Source organism: Rhinopithecus bieti, unplaced genomic scaffold (genome assembly GCF_001698545.2).
Source record: "Rhinopithecus bieti isolate Rb0 unplaced genomic scaffold, ASM169854v2 scaffold_7684, whole genome shotgun sequence".
In the NCBI taxonomy this organism is placed as follows: Eukaryota; Metazoa; Chordata; class Mammalia; order Primates; family Cercopithecidae; genus Rhinopithecus; species Rhinopithecus bieti.
Genome location: NW_016806071.1, coordinates 1,793,578 through 1,815,771, shown reverse-complemented (window position 1 = coordinate 1,815,771; position 22,194 = coordinate 1,793,578). Strand labels below are relative to the sequence as shown.

Below are 22,194 nucleotides of genomic sequence, written 5' to 3'. Positions count from 1 at the left end.
TGTGGTCACAACAATGTTTTTCTAAGTAGCCAACTTTTCACACAAAATATTTTAATTTTTTAAAAATAAAAATTAAAAAAGGAATTTGATTCCTGCTAAAAGAAAAAAAAGGAACTGGACACTGGACCCTGCTCCGTCCAGCAGCCCTCCAGGTCAGGCACCGTTCTTATTCCCATTTTACAGATGCAGCTGCTGAGCGTCAGCATCCACGGGCTGGGCGGTGGCATTCAATTTTCCCTCCTCAGATTCCATCCTCCTGAGTCACACAGACCCCGTGACATCTGACAATCCAAGGCCACTGCTGATTTCTACACCAATAAAATGTGACTGCTCTGCGGCTCAGGCTGTGGGAAGCGAGAACTGCATCTGACTCAGGAGAGGGGAAGCTCTGTTCCTACCCTGCCCCCCGCCCCCTTCCCTAGGCAGGCAGCCCTGCAGAGGTCAGCTCCAAGCGTCTGCCAGGCAGGAAGGGGCCACTCTGGCAGCTTACAAGGAGCTAGCAGAAACACGAATTTTGGAGGATTTGAGGAAGGAACAAAACTAGAATACTGGAGCCGCGACTACTGCGGGCTTGCTTCCTTTTAGGATTATGGGGCTGGCAGAAGACAAGGACCTCCCTAAAATCTTTCACCACCACAGATGTTCCAATCACCACTGAGAAGAAGGCGGTGGCTTGGGCTTGCTGTAAATACAATTCTGGGATGGAGCAGAGGGCTGTGGTTCTGTGGGGCAGATGCCTCTCCCTACAAAAGGGAGTACATGTGGGCGGGAATGGGGAGGGCACTACTCCACCCCCAGGGGACCCAGAAACCAGCGCAGGGGGCCCAGAGAGTCCTGAACACCCGCATGCAACCGAGCGAGCGACCAGTGCAGTGGACTCCAGGCAGAACAGAAAAGAAGGGAAAGAACACCTGAGAACAAGCCCCTTGCCTTATTCAGATTTCCAGCTTCCTTTAGTCAGGGGCTAGAGAATTCCCAAGGCGAATGGAACATCGCGAACGCTCTGACACGGCTACTACAGGAAACAAAGCCACATGCAAACACCCAGAGGGCTGGGGGTAAGCAGCGAGATGGTTCCACAGCAGAACACCTGTCAGACCTTTTCTTGAACACCCCTACCTGGGGGTGCGGAGCTGGCCACAAGGGGCGACGACTTTGTTGTGACCGTAAGAGGTATGTGAGGGCACCTGAAATGCTTTCTTCCAATGGCTTCTAAACTGCCTTTGTGGCAGCGGAGCCCTTTGGTCAGAAAGAATCCCGGCTGAAGTGGGTGCTGGGGTCCTGCCAGCGTGGCCCCCTCTCATCAGAGAATCACGGATACAGTCCTCATTTAACAGGTGGGGAAACTGAGGCCTGCTGGGGCCCACAGAGGTCAAAGTGAGTCATCCAAGGACAGACGCATGCTGAGCTGCAGGCAGAGCTAGGAAGGCCACTCATCCGCCCCGCCTCTGGGACACAACCAATGCTGGCCCTAAGCCATCTCAAGTCTACCTCACCCAGGGGAGGCAGCTCTGGGGTTCAGGAGCTCCCTGCCCTTCAGACCCCATGATAGGATACTGCACGCCAAAAGGGTCTGCCAACTAGAAGGCCTCAGCTGTCCCCTTTTTCCTAGCTCCCTGGGGGAGAGGGGCCTCAACTCTGCCTGTCATCCACGAGGGGCTACCCTGGGCAGTGCGTGAGGCCAGTCTGCCACAGAAGGGGACAGGAGCAGGGGATGTGGCCATGCCCTTCCTCTCACCCCTGCGAACTGAGAGATGTGGGAGACTGACAGCATGGAAAGAGGAGAGAAGGCGGGTGCACAGAGATGGCCAGGGAGACAGACGGACAGACAGGCGGTGGTTACCTGTGGGCCAGGACCCATGGGCCCCATGCCTCGGGGAGGGTTCATTCTCTGCATTGATCCTCCCATATTGGGGTGGCCTGCATGAGAGAGGAGGCGCGCCATGGGGTGGCAGGAGTCGAGGGAGGAGGAGCCCCTCCTGGCATCCCCAGCCACCCTAGGCCCACGCTGCCCTCTCTACCTTGTTGTCGTGTGGGATCCATGGAATTGGGCAGCAATGGCTGTGTCCCAGGAACTCCTCCTGGAGGCTGAAAGAGATGCAAGACACACGATGAGCAGTTGCTCCGGAGCTGCTGGACATGGGGAGAGGCATCTACCTGACCACGTGGGGCCACTCATGGCCTCCCTGAGACCACTTCTGCTGCCTGCCGACGGGAGAAGGTCACCCCAGGCCTACCAGTCAGCTCGAACTGGTGTTAGCTAAAACCGTGTCACTGTTTGGGGGGCTCTGTGGGAGGGAAACCGTCACCTCATCCCGCTGTCTTGGGGTAGGGAGTCTGGGTACCTATGAGAGCTCTGAAATGAGGCAGGGGACCAAATTCTCTAGGTCTTGCTCTGGCTGCAGCACCGACCACCTTGTTCTCAGAGGCAGCAGTGCCCACTCCCTCCTTCTGCCCAAATCCCATCTTGCCTTTGTCTCACAGAGACACACCTCCTTTTAGCTCTACTTCCAAATTACGGGGACTGAGACACCCACTACCTAAAATCCTATCACTGTGGGAAGCCCTGTTTAAAGGGGAACAGAGGATGAGGAGGATTTTAGGATTGAGATGGGGAAACAGAGGTCACAGGCCTGAGGGCTCCCAGTCACAGGTTACAGAGCCAAGTAGCACCCAGGTTATATCCCATCAGCTTCTACAATATGGAATGCCTCCCAGCCCCGGGGTGGGAGAGGTGGTCACTAGGAGAGGGGCAGGGGTACTGGACGAGAACCCGGCTCTGGAGCTGGGGCCATCGGCGGTGCTGGTGTGGTTGCTAATGAGAAGATAAACGTGGGGGCCACAGGTTTCCTGGGTGAACACTTGGCCCACCCGCTGTGAAAACCTATTAAAAGCGATTTACCTGAGACTGAAGTTATTTCAGCTGCAACTGGAAAAACAGAGTAGGATTTGCTAAGGGAACTTTGTTTCTAGGACCTCATCCCTTAGGGCTAAATACAAGCCTTTGCCTTTGAGAGGAAAAGCCTTTGGTGATGGCTGGTCATCTTTCCCTATTGGCAGGTGCCAGTGCTGCTCAAAGGCTGGGCATCTGTGACAGGGGTCTGTCCTCAAGGGCCCCCAGCCCAGGCTGTGCTGCTGTGGGGGAGGCTGAGTGGGGAGCTCCTCTGCCTTGAGCTCAATGGTGAACTCCAAACCGGTTTTGGAACGAGGTGGTGGAAAGCGAAGGGACAGACTGTCACTGATTTCCCCAGCTTCAGAATGGAACAGGGGAGCAGGTGGGTGTGGTTAAGGTGCGAGAGGACTGTGTGAGGGCCCAGGGAGTGTCTAACGTTCACGAAGTAGAATTGGTTTTTGTTTTGTTTTGTTTTTTAAGACAGTCTCTTGCTATGTTGCCCAGGTTGCAGTACAGTAGTGTGATCATAGCTCACTGCAGCCTCGAACTCCTAGGCTCAAGCAATCCTCCTGCCTCAGCCATCCCAAGAGCTGGGACTACAGGCACGCGCTGTCACACCTGGCTAATTTTTGAATTTTTTGTATTGATGGGGTCTCACTATGTTGCCTAGACTCCTATCAAACTCCTAGGCTCAAGTAATCGTCCTGCCTCAGCCTCCCAAAATGCTGGGACTACAGGTGTGAGCCTCTGCGCCTGGCCCACAAAGTGGCAATTAGCACCTGCTGTTTCCGTCTGCCTGGGTGGGGGGAGCCTCAGTGTCTTTCCAATCCCTGGATTTTAGTTGTTCCGGCCTCTCACTGTCTCCCAGCCCTGCTTCCTGGCCCCAGGTTCCCCAGCTCTGAATCACTTGGCTGGTTTGTGTCTGCCCACTGGGGGTTTGTGGTTTTTATAGAGTCCTGGTGACTCAGGAAGGCCCGCCTCTAAGGCTGTCTGGACTGCAGGATCCCAGGACATGGAGGTGGATGGGGGACCGTCAGGGTCATGAGTTACCCAGTGCAGGACCACTTCATCCAACCCTGACAGTGCAGCCGTGGGGCTTGGCAGTCACTCTCTCCAGGTAGCCCAGTGCTGACCACCAATTCTTGGAGAAAGTTCCTCTGTGGGTTCCTCTAACCCTCTTTATGTATCGAACTCCAGGGGCAAAGCTTGGCTGTCCAGAGGCTCAGAGGAGGCCTGGAGGTCGCGTCCCTCACTGAGGTGACCCTGAGACAGGGACAGACAGTCTGGGCCTCTTCTATCAGGGAAAGAAGCTGTGCAATCACCAAGAAAAGGGGTCTCACCCTGAGAGGGCTGAAGCCCTCAAACTTAAGGAGGAAAAACAACGGCTCATATATGGGGCCATAATTACACGCTGTGCACACACCCTTGGGGCCTACAGGGGAGCGAGTTGTTCTGGGGCTCCTGGACAGAGGCCAGCTCTTCTCCTACAGCACTGCGTGTGGGGCAAGGCACAGGAAGCATCTGCCCAGGAAACGGACAAATCCCTGCTGCATCCGCGTGCTGTCTCACCTGCCCCGCCAGCACAGCCAGCCTGCCAGGTGGGAGCTCCGCCGAGATGTGTGTGGGAGGGCTCTCTGACAACCCTGGATTCCAGCCACTCTCTCCTAAACCCGGCTGAACTCCACTGTCACCACCCATCCAACCACCCGCACTTGAAAAAACAGCAACTCTCCATGCACAGCCCTCTAGCCAGGGAGGCAGACAGGAGGCAGGCCGAGTCACTGAGGACCCTGAGGCCACGTCATTGACCCTTTGCTTCTTGTTCCCCTAAGGGCCCTTCTCACTCCCCTCACCCAGAAGGCACATTCATAATGGCCTGTGAGCCCCAGCAAGTCCTCTAGTCTCTGCTCCCTCCACTCATCACAGAAGAGAACTGAGCTAACTCGAGTGGCACAGGACTTCTGTTAACTGGCAGCCCCGACGAGGGCACTCTCCAAGAAACCCCCAGGGACAATACCTGTGGAAGGGGCACATCCCTCTTTGGAGGATAAAAATTTCTTGAGGTCAAAGGGAACTGGAAAACCAGAGTAGGTTTTTTTTTTTTTTTTTTTGAGATGGAGTCTTGCTCTGTCACCCAAGCTGCAGTGCAATGGCGCAAATTTGGCTCGCCGCAGCCTCCGACTCCTAGGTCCCAGCGATTCTCCTGCCTCAGTCTCCCGGAGAGCTGGGATTACAGGCACACGCCATCATGCCTGGCTAATTTTTGGATTTTTAGTAGAGACAGGGTTTCACCATGTTGGCCAGGCCGATCTCGAACTCCTGATCTCAAGTGATCCACCCGCCTGAGCCTTCCAAAGTACTAGGATTATAGGCATGAGCCACCACGCCCAGCCCCAGTGTAGATTTCTACTGGGGGGTGGCAGGGAGGTTGAGAAAACTGGTGTGTAACGCAAAGTACAGATGATGGATTTACCCCAATTTGCTCTCGAGTGGTTGCTCATGCTTAGTTGCTGAATAGAAATATACACACCCCTTCTCCATATCCTTTAATTGCCGGAAGAAGGGCCACAATTATGATAAGGAAGTAGCTCCTCTCTCCCTGGCAAGGCCAGTTTGGACCAAGAAGAGCTCCTGGGTGGGCTGGTGGGAAGGCTGCTGCTGGGGCCCCTATGTGCCACAGCAAAGCAAGCCCAGTGGTGGTGGGTTAAAAACACAGATGGGGGCAGCAATCTTACATCTGTGAAAGCTGATGAATGGGGTGGGGTGGAGTACAATTAGCACGGGGCTGGAACCAAGATCAACTCCAGCCCAGCTCACTTTGGGAAGTCACTCCTCCACTCTGACCTTTTGTTTCCTCATCTGTGATATATCCAGGGACCCCTTCTTTTGCTCAAAAAGCTGCGTCTCTAATTCCTCCTGTCCAAATTTGTCCCCTTCATGTCAGAGAAAATAGAAAATGAAGGACTTTTGGAGAAAAAAAAGAAAAGAAAAGAAAAAAAAAGATGGGAACCCGATAGGCAATTTAACATTAAAATTGGAGAGCTGGCCAGGCACGGTGGCTCATGCCAGTAATCCCAGCACTGTGGGAGGGCAAGGCAGGCAGATCACATGAAGTCAGGAGTTTGAGACCAGCCTGGCCAACATGGTGAAACCCTGTCTCTATTATAAATACAAAAATTAGCTGGGTGTGGCGGTGCACACCTGTAATCCCAGTTACTTGGGTGGTTGAGGCAGGAGAACTGCTTGAACCCAGGAGGCGGAGGCTGCACTGAATAGAGATCGCACCACTGCACTCCAGCCTGGGAGACAGCGAGACTCCAGTTTAAAAAAAAAAAAAAACACAATTGGAGACCCCTGGTTATGATCATCTCCCCATAGTGCCTGGATTACCTCACTCAGGAGCCTTCTTGTAGAGCCCTGAGAATGAAAAGCATCACACTCTGACAATGCTAATTTAGCTGGTGACTAAACTCCCAGTTCCAAAGGCAACACGGGCTGGATGTGCTGGCACTGCTGTCAGATTTTTTTGAAGGGCTTTTGCAAAGTCACTGAAATAATTCTGTTTAAAAAAACTGGGGCATAAAATTTCCCTGATGTTTCTTGAAAGTTTTAAGTCTGTCTATCCTCAAAAGAGGCATCTATTCATATTTACTTCTGCAACTCCTCTCCTGCCCTTAACCAGGGAGGGTGGCATGGGGGCTGATTTCTCCAGACCACCTAGAATTGCCAACCCTAATGGGCCAGCAAAAGGCATATGACCCCAGGCAAAAGGCCCTCCCCATAATCAGACTCCTTTTCTAATTACATGAACAAATCCTTTCTTGTTTTGAGTTGGGTCTGGGAAGCAGGCAGACATTGCTGAAAAACTCACAAATCTCCTGCTCCGCTGCATCCGGGCTCCTGATCTAAGCATTCCTACAGGCCATTTCCCCCCCAATAGCAGGATTATATTTACCAGCCTTGGCAATTCTCAAAAGCTTCCAGGAAAAAATGCACATTGTCAATTAACTTCATTAAGGAGGAAGACCCTCTTCCAAGAAGGGGGTGGAAGGGAGGGGCAGGGCATTACCATCTTCTCTAGAATAGCCGAAGCCCTGCAATCCCCACATGCGCCTTGGCTCCATCTGCTACCACCTTCTGAACTCCAGAATGGACTGTCCAAAGGCCATCTGGAGGGGCAGGTGAACTGCTGCACCATGGGCACAGCGGGGACGTGGGGCCCTCTCTGGGGAACAGCTAAGTAAGCTACCAGCCACGTTAAACCTGTCTCTCCACCCCTCAATCCTTTCCCTCAACTTTCATTTTGTGTCAAAGTCCACCTAGGGCCAAGGATGGCTGAAGGAGGGGAGAGAGAACATGAAAAGGTACAGTACCTGGTTTCCCATTCTGATCGGGGGCCTGGGGCCGCCTGCGTATCGCGGTGACATAAAAGGCTGCAATTATAGGGAATTAGTTCAGTAACAGCCTGCCCTACTGCACAGTGACAAACACAAATGCTCTCCACTCCACAAAGTCCAGTTTTATTATAACTAGTGATCTTTCTTCTGGTAGCCTCTTCCCTTTGAGCAAAACTTCCTTTGGGCAGAGGGAACGATAGATCCACACAACAAATGTGTCTCCAGACTCCACATTTGTTCGTGGAGATCTACTCTGGGTGGAAGGGCAGCGGCTGGGACTTTGCATAAGACACGGAAAAACAGTTAAATCAACGCAGGGCAGAGGAGGAAACCTCTGCTCTCCGTAAGGGCAAATAAAAGGCTAAGAAGGACTTATACGTAACATTTTAAGGGTCTGCAGACAAAGCTGGACACACGAGCACGCACACAGGCACACACACACAGAAACCACCAGCAGGGATGGAGATGGGAGCGAGGACTGGGGGGGAAACGCCATGGAAACGGGAAGGAGACAGCGGGCTCCCTAACTTAATGCAGGGGAATGGCAGGAAAGCTTTCTCAGCAGCGCGAGTGCACAAAGAAAAGGCTTGGGATGCAGCTTCAATTACAAACAAATGGTGAACCAAACTCAAAACCAAACCAAAAGTGAGAGAGGAAAAAACAAAAACGCAAAGGCCGCTGACAAGGTCACAGAAATATATATATTTTCCTTTTGGTTTTGTATCCAAGCTGGGTGTGAGGTCCGAGGACTGAAGACTGTCTTTAGAAAAAAAGAAATTTCTAAAAAAATTTTATTTGTCAATAAAGACTCGCAGGCAGTGGCTAGAGCACATTTTGATTTTTGTTTTTCCTCTGCGGGCTCTCTGCTTCCTCCGCGCCCCGCGTCCCCGGCGGGCGGGAGCGCCACGGTGCGTTTACCTGACTGTGGGGTCCCATCATGCTGCTAGGATTGTGAGGTGGAGGCTGTGCGTGCGGCGAGGGCTGTGACCCCGGAGGACCCTGTGAGGCCAGACAGTAGAGGCAGGTTATAGATCACAGCACATGGAGAAGCGCAGAAGAAGCTTAAAAGAACAAAAATTAAACCAAAACGAAGGGTGGGCGGCGGGCGGGCGTGCGGGGGGCGGGCTCTGGTTGGTGGGAGGTGGTGGAGCTGCTGCTTTGGTCACCGGCTCAATGGTGTAAAACGGCGAGCGGGAGCGAGAGAAGCTGATAAATACATTCACAGAGGGTTGAAAGAACAAAAAATGAAGCACCTCTGTCAAAGCACACGGGAGTACAGTCCTGGACACAGCCTACCCTTGGAGCAGAGTTTGCCATGTTAAATACGTTGGTTGAGACAGGCTCAGAGGGAGTACAGTGACGCACAGAAACAGGGGACCCAGGTGCAAAGCACGTAGGTGCCACGTGTGTGGGGGTGAGGAAGGATCGGGAAAGGCCCTGCCCTCAAGGAGCTCACAGTCTGGGGGACAGTGACCCGGCTATGGGTGACTCGAGGCAGGACTGATCGAGTGTCAGGGAGATGCCCAGGTGACAGGTTTCCTGGGGTCAGGAGGGCCAGGGGCACCGATGGATAAATAACAGAGGCAGGAGGGGCAAAGGGCACCACAGATGTAACACACAGGGAGTGGGGGACAGTGAGTGAGGGCCACACGGTGTGGGCAGTGCAGACTCGCACACCGTAAATTCACCTGCACTTCAGAGCAGCCCTGGGAGGTGGGGTTTCTCATTCCAGTTTTTACTGATGAGGAATCTGAGTCTCGAGGGATGAAGGAACTTGGCCATGGCCACAAAACTGGTCAGTGGCAGAGCCGGGATGAGAAACCCCATGGGTCCGATGCCCATCTCCAGCCCTGAAACCCAAGAGTTCCAGTGCAGAGGTGGGGAGACGGGGAAGTGCATGAAGGGTGGGGACCCCTGCCTGCTGGGCGAGTGGGTGGGTTGTCCTTTCCATACCTCAGTTCCAAGCTGACCCCCATCCCCACCGCCTGAACCCTGGGCTATGCTGACCTCGACCCCCGCCCCCTCACCCCAGAAGACATGGGCAGATGAATTCACTTCAACCTTGGGGTTACAAACTATGGGTAGAAACTCACTCAGCAATGTAGCAAGCTGCAACAATTATTTCTTAAAAATCTGAGGTAATAAAAAAAAAATCAGAGAGCTTTGTGTATTTTAAGGCGGGTGTCTTTCACGAACCCTGGTTTTGTGTGTAAATATTCATGTGTGTGTAGACTGGGTTACACCAAAGGACTTTCCTACCATGGGTCCGTAAGCGTAGAGGGCTGCCTCAGAAGCACGTTCCAGCCCACCCAGCGCGGGATGCTGATGCCAGAGATGAGGAGACAGGCCTCCATTCGCTCTTCCCCACCCATGACTGTGCTGTTTTTTAGAAGTTGGTTTTTAGAAAAATTCAGAATGTGCACAGGGGGTGAGTGTGGCTAAATAAGAAAGAGAGAGGAAGCTGCCTAGGTAGGGTTCCCCCTCGGCCTTCTCCTGCAGAGCCAGGCTGCCAGCCGCCTGCCCACTGGAGAGGAGGGGCGGGCCCAACCCGGTGGGCGTGGGCCCACAGAGAAGAGGTGTGCAGAGAACGTCGCAGGGGGCTGTACAGGAACCCGAGGGCACCGCCGCTGACAGGCCTGGGAGTTTCTTGGCCAAGCGAGGAGCTGCTCACTTCCGGAAAGCTCCAAGGAGCAGATGTTCCCCTACCTGCCACGCTACTAATTTCAACAAGTGTGTGTCTTTCTAGCGGCTGCCAGCAACGGCATGGTTTGTTACCATGAGCAATTTTCTTAATTAACAGACATTAATTAGCCATTTAGCAATTTTGCAAGCATTTGTTTAGCGGCTTTCCTAAACATGAATACCACTGTGATAATGGCACTGATTAGAGGGTCCCCTAATTAACAGTACAGGGAAGGAAAATTGAAATCACATAAATTAAAAAGGGAGGGGAGTTAATGAAGGCGGGACATATTTGCACCTGCAAGTCTTTTGTACCACGAAACTTGGGTGTAATGTAAACAAAACAAGATAATTTGAAGCCAACCCCAAAAAAAAAGAAATATGAAAAGAACAGAGGAGGAAGGTTCAAGGGTGAGGTCCAGTTGCCAAGAGGGGGTGAAAGGCCTCCTGTCAGTTCCTCGGCTCTTGGCAAGAAGGGAGTGCCTCCTCCCTCGCGTCCTTCCCTTCCTGGTAACTGAGTGCTTCCTCAGGGCGAGCAGCAGGGCTCTGGGCAAGCCCCTCATACCTGTGTGCCCAGTGGTCAGGGAGGGCAGGTGGCTGACTCACTGACCCATTAGAGAAAACAGATGTGAAACACCTAAGAGCATGTGGCACACACAGTGGGGCCTCAATCTACGGCAGCCGTTACAAAGGACCAGTGCTCCAACCTGGGTCTGCTGAGATCCAGAGAGCAAGGCTGGCGTGTGTGCCTCCCCTGCGCCTCCCTCAGAAGCGCCCCTGGGGGACTCTGGTGACCAGTCCCTGGATAAGCTGAGGGGGCACGAGCTTGGTCTTGGCGCAGCTGCCTCAAGAAAAAAAGCTGACAAGCAGTAAGGATGAAGCCAGGCTGGTCAGGGAGGCCCCAGCCCAGATCCACAACCTCTCTGGCTCATGGGGAATGGTGGGGAGCGAGCTGTTAAATCTGGGGCAGGAACAGCAGCTAGAAGTCTTCCCTCTGACTTGGAGCTAGGGGGTTGGAATGATGAGGACCAGGAATCTTGGCCCAGGCCAGCTAGTCACTTAGGGAGAAAAATGATACCACATTCTTGACAGAGGCCAAGCTAAAGCTCAGTGCCCACCTCCCCAGGGCACAGAGCTCCTCTCCCACCCGCAGTGAGGCAATGACAGACTCTGCCTGCCCACCTCTCGGCACAGAGCCAAACGCCTGCCATTTCCCAACAGGCCACCCACGTCCACATCCACGGAGAGTTCCTCTGCGTCTCCGTTATCTCCACTCACCCGGAGCTCTGTCACTACGTTCCCTGTGTCTGGGCTGTGTCCCTAAGACCCTGTGGCATCACAGGAAGAACCCCACATAGCCTAGCAGTCTCATGGGTGGAGAACCCTGTTTGTGGAAGCATTTGCTTCTGCAAAGAACATGACAGATGAACTGCCCATCTCTATGAGGACTCAGGGGCTCTGCTGCCCTGTGTTTTATTAGGCCACAAAAAGTGGTCTCATCTTCCTTTCCAGCCTGCATTCTCAACAAGAGATCCACAAATAGGTTTGGAGAAGACGGACTTTGTGCTCTTTTTGGATTTGTTACCCACTCGGGCAGAAGGCTACACATGAGGTAGACAACAGTGAAAAAGGATCTAGGTTGAGGGCTCTGACCTTTGGTGGGACAGGGGCCACTCTCTTCCCCAAACTCTGAACAGACCCAGGAGGCAGGCAGAGTGGACTGTGGTGGAAGGTGAGAGGAAGAGGGAGTCTCAAAGCTGATGATACTGATGTGCTTTTCCATGCAGGACAACTCTCTGGTGAGGCTTCCACTCGCTGGAAGCTTTTGAGGAACCCAAAAAGGGTGCATCTGGAAGGCTGCTTGGCCAGCAGGCCCAGCTCCATTTAGACCATCTCCCCTCCACGGGAGCTGGATGCCTTCAGTTGCAGATGCTGCCTAATTAACCTTCCAGGGATGCGGTAGATCAGGGCAGATGGCACCCCGGAGGCTAGACTAGGGTGGCTGTGGTTCCTTACTAGATGCTTAGGGAGAAAGGCACCTGTCCAGGGGCCACCTGTTAAGTGGCTTTGACAGATTCTATCATCCCTTCCTCCAACATTTGCAGGGGAGGAGAAAAGAGAGGCCCACGACAGAGCTGTGACCTCTCCAAGACCACAGAAATCTAGTTGGCATCCGAGCCACATCTCCTAACTGTAGCCCAGGGCTCTCCTCACAACATCACATTCCCATTCACATCTCTTTTAGATGAAGAAATAAGGTTTGGAAGGAACTGGGTTCGAATCCTGGCTCTGCCCCGACTGCATTTCCATTTTCTCATCAGTGGAATGGGGCCATGAGAGTAACAATAACAGGGAGTGTGGCTTCTACCTACATAAGCTCATCTAATCCTGGACTCCCCGCAGTAAGGGATCAATCGCCCCATTTTATTGCCAAGGAACGGAGGCCTGGAAAGGCACTCCAGGATCGCATAGCTATTACATGGTAGAGCCAGGCCTTGATGTCTGATTCTAGAGTCTAAGGGGGTCCTGGGTAGCCCACCATTCTACAAGACTGAGAGCAGCACCTCCATGTCATCTGTCAGGGCAGAGAGCAAAGGGCAAACTGGAATGAACTCAAGGCTGAAGGACTTGGGAGAGCACCGAGATGCCGGGTGCTGACCTCCTATGTGCCCAGCCAGCCCCATGCTGGGGTCTAGAGGCACATCAGACTCGTCCTGGCCCTGAGGAGCTGCCAGGCTAAGGAGAAAAACGAGGACACAGAGAGAAATAACCTTAAGTGTTGGCTTAACCTGCCAGGGGCTCTAAGAGAGGGCGATGCCTACCTCCCTGTCACTCCCAGACTGGTAAACTGAGGCCCAGAGTGGCCACAGCATGTAGGCCTGGTACCCCCATGAGCCAACCGGAACTGGGATGAGAACTGGGGTCCACTGATGGGTCAGAGCTCTTTCCACTGCACTGCACTGCCTCTGCAGGATGATGGCAGCAGGACCAGGCCCTGGGGTAGACCCCAACATGGGGGAAAATCCCCGCTCCTGAATCTAGGAAAAGGAGGCAGGAAACACGCCCACTTCCTGTCCAGCCTTCCAGCTGCCCTGGATCCTATTAACGGACTCGCTATTCCATCTCAGCCAGTCCCAAGATCTCTGAGTGGAGACAACTAACTCCCGCAGTTCTTTTGTTATTCTTTCTCCTGTAATTTCAACACTGGGTGGTGTTCCATCCAGCAGCTCCTGAGAGCCACTTAGGCAGGGCCCAGGAGGCTCTGTTATGGGTGTGATCGAGGCAAACACTGGGCCATTTCACAAAAACTCCGAAGTGTGGACACTGATGGTTAGTGAAAAAGCCTTTATCCACATTGACACCGTGGGGAGCAGAGCACTCCCACTGCAAAACGGATTCAAGGACTCCGTGGAAAAACATTTCAGAACCATCAGCAGGACCCCCAGCCCTCCCGCACACTCCAGCTAAGTCCCTGCACTTCACCTGAAGCTGTCCTGGAGAGGCGGGTTGTGGTGTGACAGGAAGCGCCCACCATTATGCAGGCCTGGGATCCAATCCCAGCTCCTCTGGTTCATTCCAAGAGTCTGGTTTCCCAACGGCTCTGAGCCTCACTGCCCTCATAAAGGAAACAAGGACTATTCCACAAACACCGCAGGGCTGTGGCACAGCTGGCAGTGCGAGGCACACAGGGTCCCCAGTCGTGGTCCCCATCCTCCTGCTCCTGTGGCCACTCACCTGCCCTTTACAAGGAAAGCAGGAGCTTGACGTCTGGCCTCACCTCGCCAGGTCTGCTGAAGGCCATATATCCTTTTTCACGAAGCCTTTCCTGCTCCAGCCCTTCAAGTGCTCTCTGAACACGGAGCATTTCCTTACTCCATATCTGGGGATGCCATGTGGACCCCTCCAGGCTGGGCCACTCACCCCACAGGTACCTCGGGGCAGGGCCCAAGCAGAGCAGCAGGGCTGAGGCAGCAGGGGCCACACTGCCATGGGCAAGGGGCAAGACCCAACAAGCCCCTGGGCAGGCACATCTAACACTCTGGGGCTCATAAGAACCAGGAAGAAAAATTACTACCTAAAGGGTGATGAAGTTGGTCTTCTGAGCTAGATTCTTGGAGCTGGATGGAGGATAGCTCCTTAAAAATAAAACCAAAAAACCAAAACAAAACAAAACAGGCTGGGCACAGTGGCTTACACCTGTAATCCCGCATTTTGGGAGGCTGAGGCGGGGAGGATTGCTTGAGCCCAGGAGTTCGAGACCAGCCTGGACAGTACAAAACTCCGCCTCTATAAAAAAAAATACAAAAGCTAGCTAGGTGTGGTGCTGTGTGCCTGTGGTCCCAGTTACTCAGGAGACAGAGGTAGGAGGATCCCTTGAGCCAGGGAGGTGGAGGCTGCAGTGAGCTGTGATCATGCCACTGCACTCTAGCCTGGGTGACAGTGAAACCTGTCTCAAAAAATAAAAAATAAAAAAACACACAAACAAACAAAAAAAAAACCCCACAAAACAAAACACAACAAGAACAAAATAAACCTATATCAATTTTTTTAAGGAGAAAATAAGCTATGTGTTAAGTCAAATATTTCCCAAACTCACTGCTTCTTCCTCAAATACCACCCATAGTCCTCCAATCTGCCTACACCTGTCTAGAAATCACGAGCTTGCAGAGAAACAAAGCTGAGACTAAAGTCCTGGCTCTCTGGGTTCAGAGCATGCCTGGGAGGGGCATATGTGAGGACAGGCTGTGACCTGTACTGAGGGCACTGGTCCCAAAAACCCAAAAAGCACTGGGCCTGGAGTCCTAGCCTTGTCGCCCTGGGTCTTGGGCAGCACATCCCTAAAGCGAGGTGGGGAGTATAGGCTATGATTCTCTCACGGGTCACGAAAGCTATGAGAGTTCTCTGTAAACTGCTGACAGCTACCCAGACAGAAGCCATTACCACCCGGCCAAATCTGCCTTTTGTCTTCACAGATGGCTGCTGGGGAAAGGGGACTTGAGGTTTTAGGTTAAGAGATAAAACACTCCACACATCCTCGTCCCTCCTGACTCCTAGGACTCTGACCACTGGTCTGCAGAGGCTGAAGGAGTGGGTTTTCTCGACCAGCAGCGGGACACAGAGGACCTGCGGTACTGGTGGCCTGTGTAATCTGCCTGTTAGGTGTGTCACTTTAATTGAGTGAATATAAAATTACAATAATTACACACAGCAAAAGGCACTTGACAGACAATCCAATTTGCTCCTTGGTCACAAATACTGACAGAAAATGCCGTAAGTTCAGTCTGGGGAGAAGGCCAAGGTGTACTCAGGTGCCATGGACATCCGGAATCTGTCACCATGGTCTGCCACACACAGCCCCCGAGGAGAGGGAAGCTGACCACCAGACAAGGGAAGGAAGGGAAAGCAAGTCAATTTTACACGTAGCTCTTTGGAGGAAAACTTATTTCCTCGTTTCAACCCATGGGAATGAACTTGGCATGGCTTGGAGAGGGGTGTGTGTGAAGGGTGTGTGTGCGTGTAGGGTGTGTATGAGTGTGTGTGTTTACAGGCCAGAGCTGGGGCTGAGACACCAACTTGAGGGCAGAAGGTGACTAAGTTGCCCGCCTGCACACCCAGTGTGGGCCTGGCACATGCACGGTAGGTGGGTCCTCAGGGGGCTGAGCTGGACCACACAGCAGTGGAACAACTGCCCGGGCTTCTGCATGTTCTCTGAGAGCTCACAGTCAGGTGGGGCTCCTGGCTACCCAGCAGAAGAGCCCATGACAATCAACGGCCCTCTGTGGGGAGAGGACAAGGAGGGGGCTGGGTTTAGAGGTCTGGCAATGGTGTGGACCATCTTCCTGGGACAGTGGGGAAGTTACTAATTAGAGAAAGCAGGAATGTACCACATCTCCCCTTTATAGTCACTTCTGCATAAATACCAGGGATCCTTACAGCCACCAAGGTTCCACTCCTCGCAAAGGTGAGCAAATGGTTCATCGATTTCCATGTGAGCAAAGGCCCCAGCTGACCTCCCTTCCTCCCAGCAGTCTCTCCAAGGAGCCACGGCAGCACTGAGCAGACAGCGAGGGTGCAGGGTTTGCACCATTAGGAATCTGGCTTCCCTGGACAGCCCTGCTGAGGCATGAACAGGGGGTGCTCAGTGAAGGCTCTGCTCACCAGGCATGAAGCTCACTTGCCTCCTGGAGGAAAAGAATCAGCAAGTGATGGTTTCCCAAACAAAGGGAGGAAACATGGCAAATGAAAAGTATAGGCGGTGTTCAAAACCTAATGCGTAGCTCCTCCACACACTGCTCGCCGGCGCCTTTCTCCAGCACCTGGACTGCGACTGCCATGATACAGATAGGATGACTGAGCCTCAGAGATGTGAGCTCACTGGACTGGTTCCAGGTCCAACCTGCTTCCAAAGTCTAGGCTGGGTCCCTCACACCAAGCTGCATACCAGGGCAAAGGCTGGTCTTGGCTGCAGCACAAAGACCCCCAAGAGCACAGCCGCCAGGCTGAGCTACAGTCAGCTCAAGAGCCAAACTAGCCTGCTACCTGTTCTTAGAAATTAAGTTCAGGCCGGGCGCGGTGGCTCAAGCCTGTAATCCCAGCACTTTGGGAGGCCGAGGCGGGCGGATCACGAGGTCAGGAGATCGAGACCATCTTGGCTAACACGGTGAAACCCCATCTCTATTAAAAATACAAAAAATGAGCCAGGCATGGTGGCGGGCGCCTGCAGTCCCAGCTACTCGGAGGCTGAGGCGGGAGAATGGCGTGAACCCGGGAGGCGGAGCTTGCAGTGAGCCAAGATTGCACCACTGCACTCCAGCCTGGGCGACACAGCCAGACTCCGTCTCAAAAAAAAAAAAAAAAAAGAAAGAAATTAAGTTCAATTAGAATACAATGTAAATAAAGTTTTATTGGAACACAGTGCAAATATAGTTTTGTTGGAACACAGCCACCCTCACTCGTGTTCTGTCCACGGCTGCTTACAAACACCTGATGGCCCACAAAGTCTAAAATATTTCCTAGCTGTCCCTTCACAGAAAAAGTCTGCAGACCCTTGATGTGGATGATGGTCCTCAAGACTGAAGAGGGAAAAAACTGGAGTCTTCTTTAATTCTCAAGGAAAAACAAAACAGTGCTACACTTTTATTCTAACCTCACGTTTCTCTTGTAAGGCAAATGAAACAAAAGTTAACCCCATTTTACAAAGGGGGAAAACTGAACTATATAGTGACATTAAGGCATTAATCATCAGAGCCAAGATGTATGCCACTTAGGACAAAGAGAATGACCACTGGCCAGGCATCGGCACACATGAATTCGGCTGCCACACCAACACCTTCCATGCTCACCAATCAATGAGCCCTGGGTCTCTTGGCCACTGCTCCTGAACACAGTGACAGTGCATCATCGGAACACAAAACCCAGCGCTCATGCCCAGCTAGCTGGTCACAACCCTCCTTGCTGATGGTCTCCCCAATTTCATTCTTGCCACAATGCTGGGGAAGAAGCCCTTCCCTTGTTTGCCAACACAAATATTCTGGGAGCTTGAATCCCAGCCTTGAGTTCTTTTGGCAGGTTCAAACTGTTTTGACCCTTCCTGTGGTGTGAATTCACAAAGAATTGGATTCTCTGGGGTCATCTCAGGCAGGAAAAGGCTCCACCTCGAATGGCTGTGGTTGGGAAGGGGCAGGGTATAAGAGACACGACTTTGCCTCCAGCCACTAAATGCTTAAGGAGGGCCTTCCTGCAGGAGATTCTCCATGTATGTCCATGTGTATCCATACAACGGGGCACTCTTTTCAAGAACACAGCTCAATATCCGGAACACATGGGCAGAGCCCACCTCTACCTAGCAGTCACTCTCACCGGGCACTAGGTCCCACTACCCCGAGCTAAATGCTGGAGACACGTGAACAAGCAGTATTCTGCCCTTCCCTAAAGAGCTCCAGGCTGGCCAGTGAGACCAGGGTGCCAACACTTCAACAGAGGCAGAGGTACCAGTGCACTGGAAAGGAGGAAGCAGTGACCACAGAACAGTCATATTTAGGCGGGACTTGCAGAATGAACAGGTGTCTCCTGGCAGAGAAAAGGAAGGGGATTCTGGACTGCGAGGATGGCATTCATGCAGCCCAAAGGCAGGCTTGGGTGTGGTTCTAGAGGACTTTATGCACAAGATGGTGGGGATGGGAACACCAGGCCAAGGAGAAGGATACTAACATCTGGGGTCTTGATCAAGGAAATGGCAATGCGATCTGTATCTTGGGAATCACATATCTATTCTGTTCCTTTCCAAAGATGTCTCTATGCCCTCTCTCAAGTTGGAAGCCTATTAGATCCCCATCTGTGAGTGGTTCCTTCCATCCTACCTGCTGCCCTAAGTCACATCCCAGTCCTGCATAGCCAGCTCTATTAAAAAAAAAAAAAATTAAGAGACAGGGTCTTGCTATGTTGTCCAGGCTGGCCTCTAACTCCTGAGCTCAAGCAATCCTCCCACCTCAGCCTCCCAAGTGGGTGGGACTACAGGCATGGGCCACCATGCCCATCTCTCAGCCTTCTTTAATGCTGGCAAAGAAGCTGGGAATCCTGTGCCCCAGAGGAGAGTCCAGACAGCACCCCTCTCTCTCCCCGACCTCTACTGGTACAGGAAAGACAAACCTGGGGAGGAAGAGATGGACCCGGAATCCAGACCCACTCCAGTCCTCTGGAACATGGGGTGAATGTGGCCTTGCCAAACTGATCCTCTCCCCCAAGAAAAGATTTCCTTTTGCTCTGAAAATGGATAGTGCTGCAAAGACACATTCCACTCCTGCCCGCCGGCCTCTGCCACTGCTCAGGCTCCACTGTTAATCACGACAACATAGCGAAGGTGAGGTGCATATTAAAAAGGCACTGCCTCATCCACCCAGAGAATTCCTGCTCTACTTTAAGCTCTCCAGACACACGGGTGCACACAGCCTTCCTGCCCTGCCCCTTCACCCCAGACAGTTCCAAAAAGTAATGATTCATCATATCCAACTAGGAAGGGGGGCTGCAGGGCCTTAGAAACCACAAATCCAGAATGCCCCTAATTCAGCCCCAGTTGCCCACTGAGCAGAAGAGGGCTAAGGATGAAACAGCAAAGTCTGCCAAGTTTTTTCCCTTTTAGTCCTGCAGCCCCCTGGATGTCTGGGTGGTTTTTCATGCCTCTTCTTCCCTGAGAAGCTTGGAAGACCTCTTCCTCCTTCCTCTGTTAAGATGAAGCAACAGGATGGAGCAGGGAAAGAACCAGGACTCTGGGAGACACAGGTTTGGGAGGTCAGGCCCACGGTCACACGGGCAGGTGCAACGATACCTGGCAAACTTGGTGGAAAATGAGAAGCAGCTCTGTAGTGCTGCTGGAAAAGCCCCAGATTCATGGGGCTTGGAGCCTGGCGTATAGTTCCCTCTGAAACTTTATTTATCTCCCTTGTAAAATGCAGCCACCCTACCTGTCTCACAGAGAACTATCTAACTGAGATATCAGGAGTCAAGTACTTGGTTCAGCCTTCACCAAGGGTAGCTGTTATTACACCAAGCTGTGGCTCAGAATCTGCCCCGCCTCCTGGAATCCGTCAGGAACCGCCTTTCTTTGGCTCAGCCCTCCTTATTATCCCACACAGGGAGCTTATTAGCCGAGGGAGCTACCCCTCTTGCCTACAACACATAAGCTGTCCTAATCTGAACTGCTCTTGGGGTTGGAAGCAAGCCCCTCAACAAAAGAAACCCCACCTGATACTGGGTACTCTTCAGTAAACTCCACCAGAGTCATCTGGCCCGAGAAGTAGTCCCCCATTTCTTTTGTCCCCAAAGCCCTTGATGGCCCAGAAGACAGGGGCCAGGTCTCTTCTGCTCACCACTGGACTCTCACATCCACGCTCTCTAATACTGCTGCATTTACAGGTGGGGACACTGTGGTCCAGGAAGGTAAAGCTACTTCCCAAAACAGACTGAAGTTTCTAAGCTCTTGGACCTTTTCTACAACTCTAGAGTAAGTTCCTCGGGATTGACTACTACAGTTAACCTAGTGAAGAGGAACTTAACTAGATTAACAGATGTTGGGCACAACTTTTTTTGACCTTGAGACAAGGAAAGGGCAAGACTTTGTCGAAGTCTTCTTGAATAAAAGTGACCTGAGAGGGAAGAAGTTTCAAGAAGGGGAGAGGAGAAGGCTGCAGCCCGTAGAACTCCCCAGTAGACTGAGGGAGGGGCAGAGGCCAGGTCTGAGAGCCAGCAGCTCTGGTGCTTGTCCTGTGGAACAATAGCTGGTCCAACAGTGGGGTGAGGGTAGAAGGGCGAGACCATGAAGAGCTCTGACTTCATTCTTCTAATGAAGAGGCACTAGTGATAGGAAAAGCACCTGACAGAGGAGAATGAGCCACATGCTCACCTTTGGTTAGCCGAGCCTAGGTCTGCCCTGTGGACTATGACCGCATGGGGGCCAGAGGCTGCCCTGCCTCCCAACCCTGGGAGCCCAGCGGGGCTGGGCAGAAAGCCGTGGCTTATGAATGTGTGCTGAAGGAAGGAATGACCAGATGCCAGCCTCTGGGAAGGAGCGCTTGTCGGATTTCCCATCTGCCATTCATTCTGACCACACACCTTATGCTGGTATAAGGCATAGCTGATGAACCAGGGAGGGCTGCTTCTGTTTTACAGGTGGGGAACGCAAACTCAAATGATACTCAGGTGAAATTCACCAGTGAGAGAACGCAGGCGCACAGGTGAGACCCAGCTCCCCAGGTCACAGCTGGTCTCCATCAAACCCATGGTAGCAAGCCTGGGAGGAAAAGGATCAGAGGCTCCCAGACACACAACACCTGCCTCCCAGCCTCGACCTCCCTGGGCAGCTCCTGTGCAGTGGAGCAGGGCACTAGGAGTCAAGGTGGCAGGGGCTAAGGGAGGTAAATCAGGTGGACAAGATGAAGGGAAGTTACGTGTTAAAGGGTCAAAAAGGGCCTGGTGCTTAGGCATGCCAAATATGTTGGTCAAACTGGAGGGTTAAACACTTAGCTAGAGGATCTCAAAAATACCCAGAACCTCTTCCACACATCAGTGTCACTAAGGCTGTGTCATGCCCCTAAGACTCCCTTCTGGAAAGAGAAGAAACCCTGAGGCAGCTCTTGCTCTTGGGTAAACTGAAAAGACCTGGGCCTCTAGAAAAGAACAGTCCCAGACATGCCTACAACAGCTCTAAGGTCTCGAGAGTCAACCCAGCACAGACACCAGGTGAGGCTTCACACACATCATCTCAAAGCATTCTTGCAGCGGACCTAAGAGGTCAGGGCTATCACTGCCCCCAATTACCAGATGAAGCAACTGAGGTTCGGAGAGGTGAACTGACTTTCTCAAGGGAACCCATGTACCCACCCAGGCTGCGTGACACCAGAGGCCGCCAGGAAGGACAGACCACCTTCACAGAAGGTGAAGGAGGGATGGGACCCAGCACCGGCCTGTCCAAGACAGAAGGGACAGATGAGCTGACTGGCATGCTGGGAGCTCCAGGCTCAGCTGCTGGTCAACACGGATCCTGAAGCCCAGTCATCTTTCCACAGCAGTAATAAACCACTACTGATGTGAACATAGATTTCTGAGTTTCTTCTGAGACAGGGTCTCGCTCTGTTGCCCAGATTGGAGTGCAGTGGTGTGATGGAGGCTCACTGCAGTATCAATCTCCGGGGCTCAAGCCATCCTCCCACTTCAGCCTCCAGAGTAGCTGGGACTACAAGTCTATGCAACCAAGCCTCACTAAGTTTTTAATTTTTCTTTTGTAGAGACAGGGTCTATGTTGCCCAGGCTGGTTTCAAACTGGCCGCAAGCGATCCTCCTGCCTCGGCCTCTTAAAGTGCTGGGATTTGCAGGTGTGAGCCACCACGTGTGGCCTGAATACAGTTTTATATGTATAGTCAATCCTCACCAGAACTCCAAAAAGGACACAGTATGATTTGCTGCATGATTGTTCCTACAGCACAGCTGAGGAAACAGTGCCTGAAGACGTTGGGTCACTGCCAGGATCACACTGCCAGCCAAGTGCAGGGCCATCATGCTCCAAAGACCCTGTTCATAGCCATTCTGTGGCCTTCCTGATGCCGAGCTGGGTGCCCTCCCATCCCTATGTGTGTGCCCCTCTACCCCACCAAGTCCCCAGTCTCTTTGATCTTGAGCAAGAAATAAGAGATGTGGCTTTTCTTTTTTCTTTTCTCTTTTTTTTTTTTT

General features: G+C 52.5%; 1 protein-coding gene across 2 annotated transcripts in view; it reads right to left on the bottom strand.

Annotated features, from left to right (window-relative positions):
- SSBP3 (single stranded DNA binding protein 3) overlaps positions 1–22,194 on the bottom strand; it is a 186,701-nt gene that overhangs the window by 21,540 nt on the left and 142,967 nt on the right. For both annotated transcript variants that reach the window (XM_017874520.1, XM_017874519.1), the window contains exons 6-9: positions 8,209–8,289; positions 7,267–7,326; positions 2,022–2,088; positions 1,844–1,920 (exon numbers count right to left, since the gene is read on the bottom strand). In XM_017874520.1, the coding sequence (XP_017730009.1) occupies positions 1,844–1,920; positions 2,022–2,088; positions 7,267–7,326; positions 8,209–8,289 (285 nt within the window). The remainder of the gene's footprint in view (positions 1–1,843; positions 1,921–2,021; positions 2,089–7,266; positions 7,327–8,208; positions 8,290–22,194) is intronic.